General features: G+C 43.7%; 1 protein-coding gene across 1 annotated transcript in view; it reads right to left on the bottom strand.

Moving 5' to 3' along the window:
- The window catches only part of ABCA4 (ATP binding cassette subfamily A member 4), a gene marked incomplete at its 5' end in the record, with an annotated part of 124675 nt that overhangs the window by 10314 nt on the left and 98541 nt on the right, over nt 1-15820 (bottom strand). Inside the window, 9 exons of the mRNA XM_081056354.1 lie at nt 3802-3943; nt 5934-6040; nt 7087-7149; nt 7586-7706; nt 8724-8856; nt 9249-9372; nt 10517-10664; nt 11683-11798; nt 14461-14638. Coding sequence (XP_080912480.1) covers nt 3802-3943; nt 5934-6040; nt 7087-7149; nt 7586-7706; nt 8724-8856; nt 9249-9372; nt 10517-10664; nt 11683-11798; nt 14461-14638 — 1132 coding nt within the window. The remainder of the gene's footprint in view (nt 1-3801; nt 3944-5933; nt 6041-7086; nt 7150-7585; nt 7707-8723; nt 8857-9248; nt 9373-10516; nt 10665-11682; nt 11799-14460; nt 14639-15820) is intronic.

Genomic DNA, 15820 nt, shown 5'->3' with positions numbered 1-15820 from the left:
GGTGCAGCCCTCTGAGAAATGGGTTTCAGCCGTACAAAGAGCAGAACAGAGCTTCTTACCCAATGTCCCAGACTATTGCTAGGAGGGGGAGAGGAAGAGTCCTAGGGTCTGTTTGAGAAGATGGTGGGTCCCATTGATTCCACTCCTCAATGAGGTCACACTTGAGCATCAGATGTATACTTATAGAGCACCCACTATGAGCCAGGCTCTGTACCAGGCACTGGAGAATAATGGTGAACGTAGCCATTGACCTTGTACTCAGAGATGGGGTCTGTGTGATAATCAAAATAAAGAGAATAATGATAGATTATAACAGTGCTTTGAGAGAACTCAACAGGGAACTATGACAGAGAATAACAGGTGTGTGTGTGTGTGTGTGTGTGTGAGTGTGCATGCTCGCACACATATGGGCATAGAAATAAAACTAGGGAAGTCACTGGAGACAAACCCACCCTGCTTCTGCCTTCTGTACTTGTAATTCTGCCTGGAATGTTCTTCCCCTAGATATCCACCTGGCCCATTCTCTGCGCTCCTTCAGGCCTTCATTCAGAAGTCACTTCTGTGAGGTTTTCCCTGGGCCACCCTATCTAACAGGGCAAACCCTACCCCAACAATTCTTCCCTGCTTTATTTTTCCCCTAAAAACTTTTCCCTCACAAATGTCCTGTGTAGTTTCTTTATCTATTTATTGTCTGTCCCTCCCACTAGAATGTAAGCTCCATTTTTAACTTTTTATCTGGAATAGTCTCCAACTTACAGAAACATGTAAAAAGAAGAATAGTACAAAGAATAGTCATAAACCCTTTACTCTCTTTTTCTCTCTTCCTCTCTTAGACACACACACACACACACACAGACACAATTTTTTCAGACCCATTTGAGGATAAGATACATCATGGTCCTTCACTCCTAAATACTTTAGTGTCGGTCTCCTAAGAATAAGGATATTCTCTTACATAAACACAGTACAGTTATCACTGTCAGTAAATTTAACATTGTCATAATACTTGAATCTATGTCTCATAGTTCGGTTTTGTCAGTTGGCCCAATAATGTCCTGCATGGCATTGTTTTCTCTCCAGTACAGGATGCAGCCTAGTGTCCATTACTCAGTCATCATGTCTACTTAGCCTCCTGTGATCAGGAACATTTCCATAATCTTTCTTTGCCTTTCCTGACTTTGATTCTTTTGAAGAATACAGCCCCCGTGTTTTTCAAATAGAATATTCCTTTAGAGTTTTTTCTTTTTCAATTACAGTAGACATTCCACATTATTTTATATTAGTTTCAGGTGTACAGCATAGTGATTAGACATTTATATAATTTACGAAGTGATTCCCCACTTGGCACCATACATACTGGTCATTATTACAATAGTATTGACTATATTCCCTATGCTCTACTTTATATCCCCAGGACTATTTTATAACTGCTAATTTGTACTCCTTATTGCCTTCACCTTTTTCACCCAGCCCTCCCCCAAGTCCCCTTCTCATCCGACAACTATGAGCTTGTTCTCTGTATCTATGAGTCTATTTCTATTTTGTTGGTTCATTTATTTTGTTCTTTAGATTCCACATGTCAGTGAGATCATATGGTATTTGTCCTTCCCTGTCTGACTTATTTCACTCAGCATAATACTCTCTAGGTCCCTCCATGGTGTCGCAAATAGTAAGATTCCATTCTTTTTTATGGCCAAGTAACTTAGGGCAGGACAGATGTTTATCTGATGTTTCCTCATAAGATTCAGATTTCTACATTCCCAATCAGAATATTCATAAGTGAAGTTGTGTTCCTTCTCAGGGTATTGCATATAGTGGCCTGAGATATCCATCTGCCTCTCAGGTAATGTTAATTTTGATCATCCAATTAAGGTGTTGTTTAATTTCCCCATTGTAAAATGATTGTGCTTCTACCTCGCAACCAATAAGCAATCTGTGGGAGATATTTTTAAACCACACAAATATTTTGCTTCTCATAAAAAAATGTCCCCTAGACTTATCAACCATTGGTGATTCTTATACAATCCAATCTATGATATCGCTAAATGATTTTTCAACTCCATAACTTCCTCCACATAACCAGCTGTCTCTGTTTTTTCACTGTTAAGCAAGAACCCTTCCTTCTGTCCTATTTATTTATTTATTTATCTATTTAATAGTATTGACTTATAAATTACTATCCACCACCCCAGTGTTTTATAATTTATCATGGTATTTAATTATTTTGATGATAAATTGTCCCATATATGGCTATTGGGATCCCTTCAAGATAGTTCCTGTGTACTTGTGACATGTCTCTATTGTTTTTCTTTTTAAGCACTTCTTTACTTTCTGGTATAATAAGATGTTCCAGGCTAATTTAACACCTACGCTGCCTCAGCCCTAGAATTTGTAATTGTTTGAGGAGTCACTGTTCTTTTTAGTGAGGAATGGTATTAGATAACAAAATATCGGCACTAAGTGTGCTCATTGTTACTGGGCTACTTTTCTTCTTAGCCCTTTCAGAGGACAGACATACACATACACAAACACACACACATATATGCATGTACATGCCTAAGAGCAATATATAGGAGCACATATGCACTAACTCATGCATATAAATATTTCATGAGTTTACAGTAGTATCTCCAATTCCAATCCATCCCCATAGGATCTCTCTTACTTTCTCCCTTTCCATATTTGTCTGTCACTTCTTCTGCAGTGAGAACTCTGGTCCTCAACAACATTAACACAATTTACTTTTAAATTTACTTAATCCTACACCACATGTAAAATTTGTTTCAGAATTGCTTTGTCCACGCAATTATAAAAAAACAAACAAATAATGGACTAAAAGGAGCTCAGAAGTTGTAGTTTTTCCCCTTTGCTCCACTTGCTTAAGACTAAGGATACAAAGTCAAGTACTGTGTCATCAGTTATTTGTGTTAGTTCCTTTCCTCCCCTTTTGTATGATGATAATATTTATTTGCAATAAGATTGGATTATTTGTTTCAGTTTGCTTTCAGCGTTAGGATTTTCTTTTTGTTTTCATTTTTGCCCCTTCCCATTCTTATTTAGTTTTATTTTTTGAATATGTAGAACATTAACATGTTTCCAAAAGTCAAAACTGTACAAAAAGATATCCTCAGGGAAGTGCCATTCCTTCCCATTTCTCTTTCACTCGGTGCCCTCTTGTTGATGATCAAATTCATAGTTTTCTGGTTTAGCCTTTCTACTTGTAAAGATAAGCAGACATATGCATGCTTTCTTATTTTTTTCTAGTCTTACATAAAGAGCATTATACATGTGCTGTTTTGCACTTTCCTTTTTTAACTTAAAAATATCTCTTGGAAATATGGTAACTCCATATTAGTTCACAGAGCTTATTATCTAACAGCTGCCTAAGACTTGTATGTATGTATCATAAGTTATTCAATTAACATCTTATACCTGAACATTTGGGTAACTTCCAATATTTTGCAACTACAAATGCAATAAATAACTTTGTGATAATGCATTTTGTATTGTGGGAGGCATATCTTCAGGGTAAATTCCCAGAAGTGGGATTGCTGGGTGGAAGGACAGACATACATTGTTTTGTTACATATGAGGACAAGGATATTTTTGTCTGTTTTGCTCATTGCTTTATCCCCATCTTCTAGAACAATACTTGGCACATAGTAGACACTCAGTAAGCATTTGTTGAATGAATGAATCGGTAGCATTCTACAGCTTTCCCATCTCTAAATAATTTCAGTTTCATGAAATAGCCTTATGGTTTACCAAATTCCTAAATGGCCACAACAAACCAATTTTTACCCTTTTGATTTCCTCTGCTGGTACACCTCGAAGCCGGGCATAAAGGTAAAGATGTTCTCGCCCTGTGAGCAGGTCATCAATTGCGTCAAACTGAGGACAGTAGCCCATACTTTGATGGACTTTGGAAATGTTGGTTAAAATACTACAACAAGAAAAAGCAGTTAGCAAGTTTCTTTTATATAGGAGGTGATCAGAGAGCTAGGCTGGAGGACGTTTGCCAACAGAGTAAGGGAGCTTCTCCTACTTTGCTTTACAAATGTGCACAACATTGAGGAACCAAAGTAGGGGCCCTTTGGTTAGAAACTGATAAACTTCAGGTGTTCTGAGCTTTGAATTCAGTCATATCCTCCCAAATTTCCCTGTCTAGGATAAACTGAATACTTGTTACACAAGTTAACTTTGGTTTTGGATTAGATCATTTGACATTTCAGGTTAAAAACAAAAGAAAGCAGGTTTAAGAAATGAACAGTGGTTTTTGATCCCCTTCAGATATTTGGGAAGTAGCTAGAGAAGACACAGGCCTCCCAATCAAAGTCGATTTTCCATCTGTATTTATTGGCAGAGATACAGTCAATGAAAGAGGAACCAAAGAGATCACACCCAGAGCAAGAGGCTGGCAGTGAGAAGAGATAAAGTGAACTGACTTCTATCAACTCCCTTTGACTAATGTATTCTCCCCAACTAGAAAACACAATTCCTTGATGAAAAAATAAACTGCCCATAGACTAGTCAATCTTTTCCCCCTTCCTTTATAATTTAGAGCCTATGAATAAAGGATGAAACAGAAAGAGGCCATGCAGTCCCTCACTATGACAAAAATGACTTCAGGTATGGCTGGGACAATTAAAACCACCCAGGGAAGCAAGGAGGGTACTTTGCCAAATTCACAGGAGCTACCAAACTGGAAAACCCCAATTCTATGTTTTAAAGCTATAGTTTCTTTCTAGCTTCCATCTTGCTTTTAACTTCTGGGCATCAGATTATGTCTCACTTAGACTATAATTTGATGTCTCATGGCAAATTCTATTGCATCCCCCCTGCCCTCCACCCTCTGTCCCCCAAGACTTCTTTTGTTACCAACATGAAGTCATGTCCTTGGTTGCAAGCTAAGCTGAATCTGCAGATGAGATAAATTCAGCCATGACCTGGCTCCACCCCTGCCAATCCTTTTGCTCTACACCCAACAGGGGTGGCTGGGGAAGGCAGGGGGACCATCCTGTCTGGGCCAGTGAAACATGCTCAGTCTTCTCCCTGCTCAGTGGACATTGGGTGATGTTGAGGATGGCTCTTAGGTGAGAGCAGGTCTCAGTCAGGCAGATGCTGGGCAGCATGAGCAGTGCCTAACTCCATTTATAAACCAGGGCAGAAGGTTCCCCTGGGCACATCTAATGTGTGTGAGCTCTGCTGTCCAAGAAGCAGCCTTGAAAGAGGCAAATGAGTTCATGTTCTCCATCCTGTGCCCATAGAGGACCAGTCTGTTTACTCACATCTTATTACCGAGAGCAGCAGGTACCCACCGGAATCCAAGGGCACATGCAATTTTCCCTTTATAAAGGCTCCTTGACTTGGGTAATCCAAGCATCAGCACAGAAATAGCCAATGGAGATTAAGGCCCCGACAACCTTTGAACCTGCCCCCCACCTAGAAACTCCACCCAGAGAAAGGATGCTTTATCACAGAGGTTCTCAACCTGGGGCCCAGGGGTCTTGTAGGATCATAAGCTTCAGGGCTCAGTAAATTCCCGGAAACTCTGCAAAAATGTGTGGAGAAAGGTAATGGGGGACAATGGTGTATTTTTATAGGAAGAAGGTGCAAGTGTTCATCAGATGCTCAAAGGAGTCCACGACCCAAAAAAGAGTAAGAACCACTGACTCGGTGCTTCCAGCCTTCTGTGAATCCATGTAAACAGAGGAATGTCTTAACAATCACAATTCAGTTGAATTTTCCAGAGAGTCTATGTCTCAGACTGTTCAGACTATGCCCGCTGGGAGGGCCACCCCTCTGCTCAGAGCTTTCAGGCTCTCAGTGTCACCCTCAGATACAGGGTCTTGCTCACCCTCCCTAGGCTGGGACGAGGACCTGGCACAGAACCTGCGAGAAGTACCCTGAGACAGGACGAGCAGGACACTCACCTTTTGCCTGCTACAGTGGCATCACCAGAGGTTACAGCGGTGTCCCCAGTGAGCATCTTGAAAGTGGTGGTTTTGCCAGCTCCATTCACTCCCAGGAGGCCAAAGCACTGAGGGGAAAAATACAGAATTGTCCTCACCTTCGAACCCAAGGCGGTCTGGAATGCCAGGCCCTAGGGCAAGTGTGTAGGTGGGGGGAGGCATTTCAGACCTGTACGAAACCACTAGCCATGTGTGGTGTAGGGGGCAGAATATGCCACATCAAATGTGCCACTTTGGCATGAGTATGATTTTGAGCTGAAGGCAATTGAGAAGAAACAAATACAAGAAAAGCTCTCTGTCCTCCCCCTATTTGCCTAAAAGCAGGACATAAATTTACAAGCTGTCCCCCCCTTCTCTACCAAGACCGAAGTTAATCGCTGGAGACAACTTTAGATCCTTATGAGCTAGGAGATGGCACCAGAGGAATCTACATAACAAATTTTACTAACTAGCCTTTATTTACCATTCGTTTCCCATATATTTGCCTTCTAACAATTGGCCACCCTAGAAACTCAAGGTCCCTTTCCTTTGTCTTGTCAGTTCTCTAAAAACATATTGTTCCTTTGCTAAGATGCTATACAAACCCCGATACTAACCAATCTAGGAGTCATGTTTCCTCCTAGATGTGCGATGCACACGCTAACAAACTTATCTTTGTTTTTCTCTTGTTAATCTGTCTTTTGTTAGGCCAATTTATGGAGCCCGAGAATGTAGGAGGGTAGTAGGAAAGAGAATATTTCCTCCTCTACAGTGGCTACTGAGCACTAAAACCACATCTAGTCTAAATTGACATATGCCGTTAGTGTAAAACACACACTGGAATTTGAAGACTTAGAAAAAAACACAACAAAAGAACATAAAATATCTCATTAGTAATGTTTTATATGAATTACATGTTGAAGTGACAGTATTTCAGATATATTGGATAAAATAAGTGATTAAGATTAATTTCACCTGTTTTAACCTTTTTACTGTGGCTACTAGAAACTTTACAGTGACCCGTGATCGCTTGCGTTTTATTTCTATTTAATAGCTTGGCTTTAGAGGGGAGAAGAGACATGCACAGGAGCAGATTTTCTGAAGCCCCTTCAAACGTGATCTGCAGAGTACCCACCTCGCCAGGACGAACTCCCACACACAGCCTGTCCACAGCCGGGCTGGAGGTGCCTGAATAAATCTGCAAGATCAGACAAACTGGACTGAAGACAGAAAGGGTTAGAGCCGGGAAGGGCAAGAGAGAGCAGAGGATGGTTTAGGCAAAAACTGCCAACACAAAGAGGTTACAGACTGACATGGGCATTCAGAGAGGTGCTGTGAGCGCTGAGAAATCTTGAAGCTGACCCACTGTATATAGATGGGCTGCAGAAAGATCAGTGAGGTTGGTTGCAGTGGTGCTGGCTAAGGCCCAAAGATGCATACTAGGAAAATGCATTGGAATTCAATGTTCTTAGAAGACAAGTTAAACACAGAGATAATAACCCCACATAAAATCAGAAAAACAAATTGCTTGCATAGGCACATTGCTTGTTGCGTAGAAGGCAAATTACAATGTCGTGCCATATCTGGGTCCAATGGGCATCTCCAAACTAACTCTCCTACACCTATTCTCTTACCTTGGTTAGTTTGTTTAGAATTAAGATATCAGTTTTATTTCCTCCACGAATAATTCTTTCTCTTTCTTCAGCCACATCATCGTCTTCATCCATGACAGGCTCCTTAGCAGGCTCGGCAATCCTGGAGGAAGGCACGGGGACAGGAAGCGCCCTCGGCACTGTCCTCTGCCTCTTCCTCCCACCCCCTCACTTCTTCCCAAGGCTGGCTCTCCCTTCTCTAAGCCTTGAATTCTCAAAAGGATTCCCAACAGGAGAGGCATTAGGCGGAGAGGGCAAGTGCTCGAGTCCAGAGTCAGCCCTGGCTTCTAGCCGCCATGATCTCATCCAGGCCTCACCACCCTGGGTGTAGGGAGGAAGATGGGTTTCCAATAACTGAATTCCCTAGGGATCAGCACCCAGAAACAGTCCTTTCAATCTTTCTTTACAAGTAACCAGACTCAGCCTGAGAGGGTAAAAAGGTAAGAAGTAAAACACTGTCCAGGAAAGCTTGTGCTGAGGGTCCCATGGTGCTCAATGCAGTCTGCTGGCCAGTGAAGGTCAGCCTGGGTTGCAGAGGGGCTGCCTTCTGGAACCCTGAGCGCCCACATGAGGCGGGATCTGGGGAAGAATGGTGCTGTTGGGCTGGGTTATGCTCAGCAGCCTTCTCCCGTGCCTCCAGGGGAACCACCACTGCTCCGCCCCTCCACACTGCTCCTGGGGGCACTTATATCACCCCCATATTCCTCTCTTTCCCGGCCCTGTCCCAACTGTCAAATCTCTAATTAGTAAAGGGGCCTGCTCTGCCTATCTGCTTGTGAACACATACAGCTATTTCCTAGCACTGTGGACACTCCTGAACCATGATCATCTGCAATGCTATCATTCAATTTAAAATGAGTATCCATTGATTAAATGAGAGGGATTAAACACTAGTGATTGGAACTAATAACACTGCATTTTAAGTACTTTAAGATTTACGTTCTTCACACATTCTTTTGTGTCTATTTTAATGTGTCTCTTCTTGCATTACTCAGAGTAAGCCAGGCTTTGAGAACATAAAAACCATCATGGTGGGGGACTCACATGGAAAAAGACAACACATGGGTGTGAAGCCAAGACCCCGGACCTTGGTACCCTCAGGACAGTGGCATGGACGTACCAGTGGGAGAGGAAGAAGTGGTGGTGCTGGATGAGGAGGGTCAGCAGGAAGTACACCACCCCTTCTGCCGCCATGGCAACCAGGTTCTTCCCAGTCACGTCCCACTGGAATGGATTTGAAGTATGCTCCTCACCTGGAGATGGAGGCCACCAGAAAGCGACAGGCATTAAGTCCAATTGGCTGCCCCAGCTGCTCCATAAAGACATAGCGACAACACTCGGCCCAGCTAGACCAGGGATTATGACAGGGATTAAGCAGGAGTCAAATCCAAGTCTCATCTTGGCTCCCAGGTCAGAGCAGGGAAGAGGAAAGCCTGCCCTTGACCCCTCCTGTGTCTTTTCAAACAAAGAAACAGAGGCACTCTGGTCCCTTTTAGGTGGCAGGACAGCCTGGACCAATCAGGAGTCCCCCCCTTCTCCCGCCCCAGCCCAGGCTGCCCGTCTGGCACAGGAACTCCCTGTGCAGCCTTCCCAGCCTCAGAGGACCCAGGGCTACTACTCTCCATGGGCTGTGACTGCCACCCACCAAACCGGGCATAGATGTCTGTCACAGCCTGGCTCAGCGCCAGGTCAATGAGACCCCGGCCCAGGCAGAAATGGGGGAAGATAATGAGCAGATTCCTCAGCATGGCATTGAACCTGAGCAGCGTCTGAAACATAGAAAAGGAGGATAGTCAGGAATGGGGTTCAAGCCCGCCTGGCCCCTCCTTTGCAGGGTGGTGTCTGGATGCCCTTCCTGGGCAGGATTAGGGGAAGGCCTGCACACAGAGGGGACCTAGCAGCCAGACTCACCACAGGAGGGATTTGTCAAGTAGATAGGGAAGTTTTGGAATAACAGGAGATGCCTCTAGCCAGGCAGCCCCTTGGGGAACCCTCACTGTAGACTCAGTTTGACATTTACACAGGTCTTTCCGGACAACGAAAAGACTGGGAATGGGACAGCTGGACAGTCTAGCTCATAAAAACGATCCTGTCCTGTCCTCAGGATTAATTTCCATGTAGAATAGTATACGTTACTCTCTTACAATTTGTATAAGTGGGTGAAAGAATGTATGTATATATTTGCTTATACGTCTTTAGAACACGTAAGAAATTCAAATGAGAGTTTGCCTCTGGAGAAAGAAACCAGGCTGTTGAGAAATAGGGATAGAAAGGCAACTTTTCATTGTACTCCTTTTTGTTCCTTTGAAATTTTGAAATCCCACGAATGCATCACCTATGTGTACGTGTAGAAAACCTAACACCCAAAGTCCCCAAGGAAACCTTCTTGAAGGAGTTAGAAAACACAAAAGCTTAGGATCATAAAATGTCATTTACAGCTTGCAGAATGAACTCAGAAAACCATGATACTCAGAGCACACACATGAACAAGGAGCTGGAAGGAAAGAAGGAAGGAAGGAAGGAAAGAAGGAAGGAAGGAAGGAAGGAAGGAAGGAAGGAAGGAAGGAAGGAAGGAAGGAAGGAAAGAAAGAAGGCAGGAAGGAAGGAAGGAAAGAAGGCAGGAAGGAAGGACAGAAGGAAGGAAGGAAGGAAGGACGGAAGGAAGGAAGGAAGGACGGACGGAAAGAAGGAAGGATGGAAGGAAGGAAGGAAGGAAGGACGGAAGGAAGGAAAGAAGGAAGGACGGAAGGACGGAAGGAAGGAAGGAAGGAAGGAAGGAAGGAAGGAAGGGGCAACATCCATTTACGCACTAAGCTTGTCCTGACACAGTGCTTGCCCATGGCTCTGCTTGACCATCACATACTCTCCACTACCCTAATAATCAAACAAGAAAGCCTAGAAAGTCATGCTTACCTGGTTATTCTCAAATAATTCCAAGATGAAGGTGATGGCACTGCTGTTGATGCCAATGAACAGATTGGCACAAGACAGGGCCACATAGGCTGTGCTGGGGACATCAAACAGGAAGGATGCTGGGTACATCATGGGAATGACCGCCCATCTGTGTGAAATGACAGCTCAGTGGGTGGAGTGCCGTTTTCAATTCCATCTGCTGTACCCCTAGATATAACACGTTCCCTTCACGCATGAGGTGACATGTTTGAAATGGCGAGCATCCCAGGGAGACCAAAGAGATACTCCAGCCTTTGCTCTTTGTTCCTCATCATTGAATGGAGATAGTAATGCCTTCCCTGACCTCCTCATGGGGGTTTTGTGAGGAGCTGCGAATGTACATTGTACATTACAAAGCCTGTACAACACATAGGAGCATTCTCGGCCCTGCAGTGCTTTTCACTGTAGTCTGGAGCAGCAAAGCTGAGCTGAGATCCCAACAGGCTCATCCTCACAGTCCACTGTCACAGTCACGCTGGTTCCTGAAGTCTCTGTTTTCAAGAGAGATCAATGGAGACCACTGCTCTGCTAAGACTCTACTGGACCACGTAGGAAGGGCCAGGTATCATTATCTCCATTTTACAGATGAGGAAACTGAGGCGCACATGATGTGAATTACTTGTCTGCAGTTACACAGGTAGTAAGTGCTAGGCCTGGCCACAAAGTTGCATGCTTTGCTCTATAATTCTACTGAATTAATCTCTGGGACATCCTCGGGCCCTGACTCAGACACGGCTTTTCAGCTGGAGTCTTCTACTGTGTGCAAATAACTCTTGGCCAGTACAGGCGGAGACAGTGAATTGGACAGATTGGTCATTTCAGAATCACAGCTGGGTGAGGAACTGGGGAGTGCAGGTTCCCAGACTTCAGTCAGGCCGTAGTCTGAGTGGAAGAAGATACAGAACACGAGGGGGGCTCCACTGTCGCTGAGTGGACTGGGCCTCAGGAATACCTCCATGGGTGGAGTCAGAAACAGAAGCCAGGCAGACTCCTGGTCAGCAGCCACACACCCTGCCAGGGGCTGGAAGCTAACCTTGCCACCAGAGACCGTGGCTTTCTGTCAGAAGAACACACCCCTCCCCTGGCTTCCCTTTCGGTGGCATTACCTAATGGCTCCAACCACTTACCCATACAGCATGAGCAGTGCAACAAGGGCAGGAAGATTGTTTGGAGAGGTGTATGCTTTCTTCTGAAACCCGACGAAGATACCCACCACCAGTGTAGCACTCACAGCATAATTCATCTTGAAGACAGAAGGGGACAACAAGGCACTTTACCTCTCCGGACCTCTCCGCCCTGTTCTGTCAAACAGCCTGTGCCCGGCTCCTCCAACACACATAGTCTGGGGTTCTGATTCTACTGGTCTAAACAGTCCTTGCTTAGTAAACATGTTAAGTTGTCCCTGATCATCCTACCCCACCTCCCTGCACAGGTGACCTTCAGTCTGTGTCTTTCAAAATAATGAATTGTAAGAGTCCACCACATCTCTTATTCTCTTTCTAATTGGTCACAAAGGCCTATGGATTCTACTTTCTAAGCATGTCTTCAGAATTCAGAAAAACTTAAGATATAGTTCTTGGTCTCATGAAGCTCAAATAGACGATACCCTTTTATCACTTTCTATCTTCTCTTCCCTTCCTACACAATTCTGTCCTAAAGCCGTTAGGACAGACAGGTAAAGATGGGGATAGGGGAAGATGGGGACAGTGGTCCCGAGCAGGATGAGAACCTGAGAAGGGTGAGGAGGGTGTCTGCAGAGGGAAGGCTGGTGGGGTGATGGAGCCCCAGTGGGGGAGGAGGGCGTTGATCTGGTGGGAATCAGAGCCAGAGCAGAAGGAGGAGGACCTTCACGTGGGGTGCAGCAGGAGCAGGGAGAGAAGGGTGTCCACATGGGGCACCCCATGAGATGGTGGCAGAGATGGACTTATTACATACAGGTGTGTTGTTCAGGTAGGTAAATGATAGAAGCCAGGGATAATAGGAGCCAGTTTCTCATTTTTTTCTTTTTTTCCGACATCTTTTTAATTAGTTTCAGGTGCACAAAACAATGTACTAGTTAGACATTTATCATTTATATCCCTCAAACACTGACAACTCCCCTCCCCCATCTACTACCCCTCTGACATCTCACACAGAGCCATTACATTTCCACTGCCTCTATTCCTAATACTGTACTCCACTTCTTGTAACTACATATATATATATACATATATATATATACATATATATATATATATATATATATATATATATATATATATACATATAAATTATAGTTGGCATTCATGATTGTTCAGCTTCAGCTTCAGGTGTACAATGCAGTGATCAGGCATCTATATCATCCCTGAGGTGGTCTCCCTAACGAGACAAGTGTCCATTTGATACCCTACAAAATCTTTACATTATTGTATTCCCGAAAGTCAATTTGGGGAATGTAATCAGTTTCTCATTCTTGAAGAAGGGAGTTACAAATATGGAAAGACGGAAAGTCAGAATGAACCTGTGGTGTTGGATTGGAACTAGACGTTTTGTGAGCTCATAGTGTTTGGTGTATAGATAGATATAAAACTATAGACATAAGTCTGTGTTTATCTATGTATATACATACATATCTCCCCTAGTTGTCTCCACTGAGAACGCCTGGGACCAGTGAGACCCCAGTGGGAATGAACATATGTAGTACCCAGATCTTGGTTTTGAAGGTCATTTTCCACTAAAAGGAACCACAGCTCCTTGGAGGGAATGGTAGATTTCACATAGGGCTTGGGGGAGGTGGAGGATGAATCTGGAATATTTTGCTGTGCCAGAGAGTTTGGAGGTGCTCAAGGAGGATGGGGACACAAGTCAAGAGGAGGCAGAAACCAGCTTGAAGTTGCCCTCAATGGCCAAACTGGGGATAATTAGAGCCTCTGGATAAATAATAATAATATCAGCTTGTAATCCATTGACTAACACAGGAAACATGATCCCATATAGATATAAATGAATAAGTGAATAAATGGGAAGTGTGACAACAGGACATTTACATGGCTTCAAAGTAGCTCTTCCCCAAATTCTTATCAATTATAATAAGGAACAGAGGAACTTTACAGTGGAGAAACCAGGCAGATACCATCTTATTCAAGTGACCATCAGTAAGAGGACAAATTGAGAGCAAAAGCTACCTGATAGGATGCAATGAGAAGAACAGAGCACTCCTTTGTGATTCTGCTGCTGTAACCTGAATCTAATCGTGAGGAAACATGGGCAAATCCAAACTGAAGGACATTCGGCAAAATAACTGGCCTGTGATTTTTCAAAAATGTCAAGGTCATGGGTGTCAAGGAAAGACTGAGGAAACATTTCAGGCTGAAGGAGACTGAAGAGACAGGAAAACTAAACTCAGTGCATGATCCCGAGTTAGATCCTTTTCTATAGAAGACATTTTTGGCAGTTGATGAAACTTGAGTGGAACATACACTACAAATTACTCATTGTTTATATGAAAGTCAAATTTAAATGGGTGTCCTATATGTATCTGGTGACTCTAACACAGGAGTCACGTATGCTGCAGGACAGCTTGTATTATTTCTTCAGCTCCAGATTATTCCCAGGAAGGCCAGCCTCATGCCTGCAGTGCAGTGATTATTTGGTGGGCCAGAAGGCCCTTTGGGGCAGGGCACACAGAGGCCCCCACACAGCAGTTGTTAAGCTGAGCCCCATATCCTTCCGCAGCTTGAGGCTCCTAGTTCTGTGCCTTTCTAAGATGTCAAGAGACAACAGATACACAAGGCCCTCGACACAGCACCTTCCAGCAGCCCTGGCAATGCGAGAACCCCACCCTGCTGAGTCCCCTCAGAGTAGGCACAGCACCCACCCACTTTGGACCCATGGAGGTCAGGGAGGTGCCATGACCTGACACTTACAATGTCCCAGAGGAAGTTGGTTAGCCAGTAGGTGGTGGGGCTCACTCCGCTGACAAACTGGAGGTGTTTGGCTTTGTTCACTCTCTCCTGGATCAAATAAAGGACAAAGCTGGCTGGGACAAAGGACATGGCGAAAATCACACAGATGGCAACCACAGCATCCACCGAAGTGGTCAGCCTGCAGCAGGATAGGAGAGAGAGGGAGACAGAGAGAGAGGGAGGGTGAGAGGGAGGGGGAGAGAGAGAGAGAGAGAGAAGGAGGAACAGAAGCAGGAGAACAAAGTCAGTCAGGCTCTGGGGAGCCTCACCCAACCCCAGGTAACAGCTTCCAGAATCTGCTTCCCTAGCATGATGTCTGTCATTTCATTCAATTTTATTCAATTTCATTCATTTCATTCAACTGTTCTAAACTGCGTCAAGGTTAAAAACTGTGGATATTTTTGGATTCCTGTTCCATGCTAATATTAAATATTAATATTAATGTTAATGTTGAATATTGTTCCATGTTAACATGAAAGTCTAGATAAACTTTATTACATATTTAATTATCTGTTGATGGTATATAGAAGTAGATTTTTGTATTAATCTCATATATTGCAATGTTCTTATCAGTTCTAATAATTTGTCTATAGATTCTCTTGAATTTTCTATGCAGACAGTCACATGGTCTATGAAATTTATTTCTTTTGTTAAAAGAAGTAAGTTATCTTGTTAAAACATGTTTTCAAGAAATACATCATAATGTGGGGAAATGTTCATAACGTAAGTGTAAGTGAAAAGAGAACAGGCCGGTTATACAGGACTCGGCTCTATTCCCCCTTTCCTGGATGAAGCAGAAGGCATCTGGCTAAGGGGGGCAAGTGTGGGCTGAAATCCAACCTGAACTTCACATATAAGTCGTGACCCTCAAGTGGGACAGTACCCACCTACAGAAAGAAGCACCTTTTACTAATTCCCACAAAGGTACTGCAGGCGCCAATCACTGTCCCGTTAAAACTACAGACAGCATGACCCACACACGTAGTAAGAGTAAAACAAATGAAAGAAAGGGAAACGCACAAAAATGTTTAGAGCAAATAGCTTAAACTGTGTAGGGTTATAGATACTAAGTTCTTTAAACTATGTTCTCTAAACTTTATTTAATGAATATATACTATTTTATAATCACAGACTCCTCTTTCATATTTTAGATTCAAAAGACTTGGCAAAAGGTACAGAAACTTGGGCTGAGTGAGAAAACACAGGACAGACTATGTCCCTTCTTCAGTCGAGGGCCTGGGAGGGTGTCCAGAGGAAGGCCCCAAGGGGCCAGGGCCCAACTTTTAGCCGATGACACTTGGTATGTTCAGGGCCCAGTGTT

The sequence above is a fragment of the Rhinolophus hipposideros genome (assembly GCF_964194185.1).
Source record: "Rhinolophus hipposideros genome assembly, chromosome: 8".
Classification (NCBI taxonomy): Eukaryota; Metazoa; Chordata; class Mammalia; order Chiroptera; family Rhinolophidae; genus Rhinolophus; species Rhinolophus hipposideros.
The sequence above is the reverse complement of the archived record's forward strand: the minus strand, read 5'-3'. Positions and strand labels throughout refer to the sequence as shown.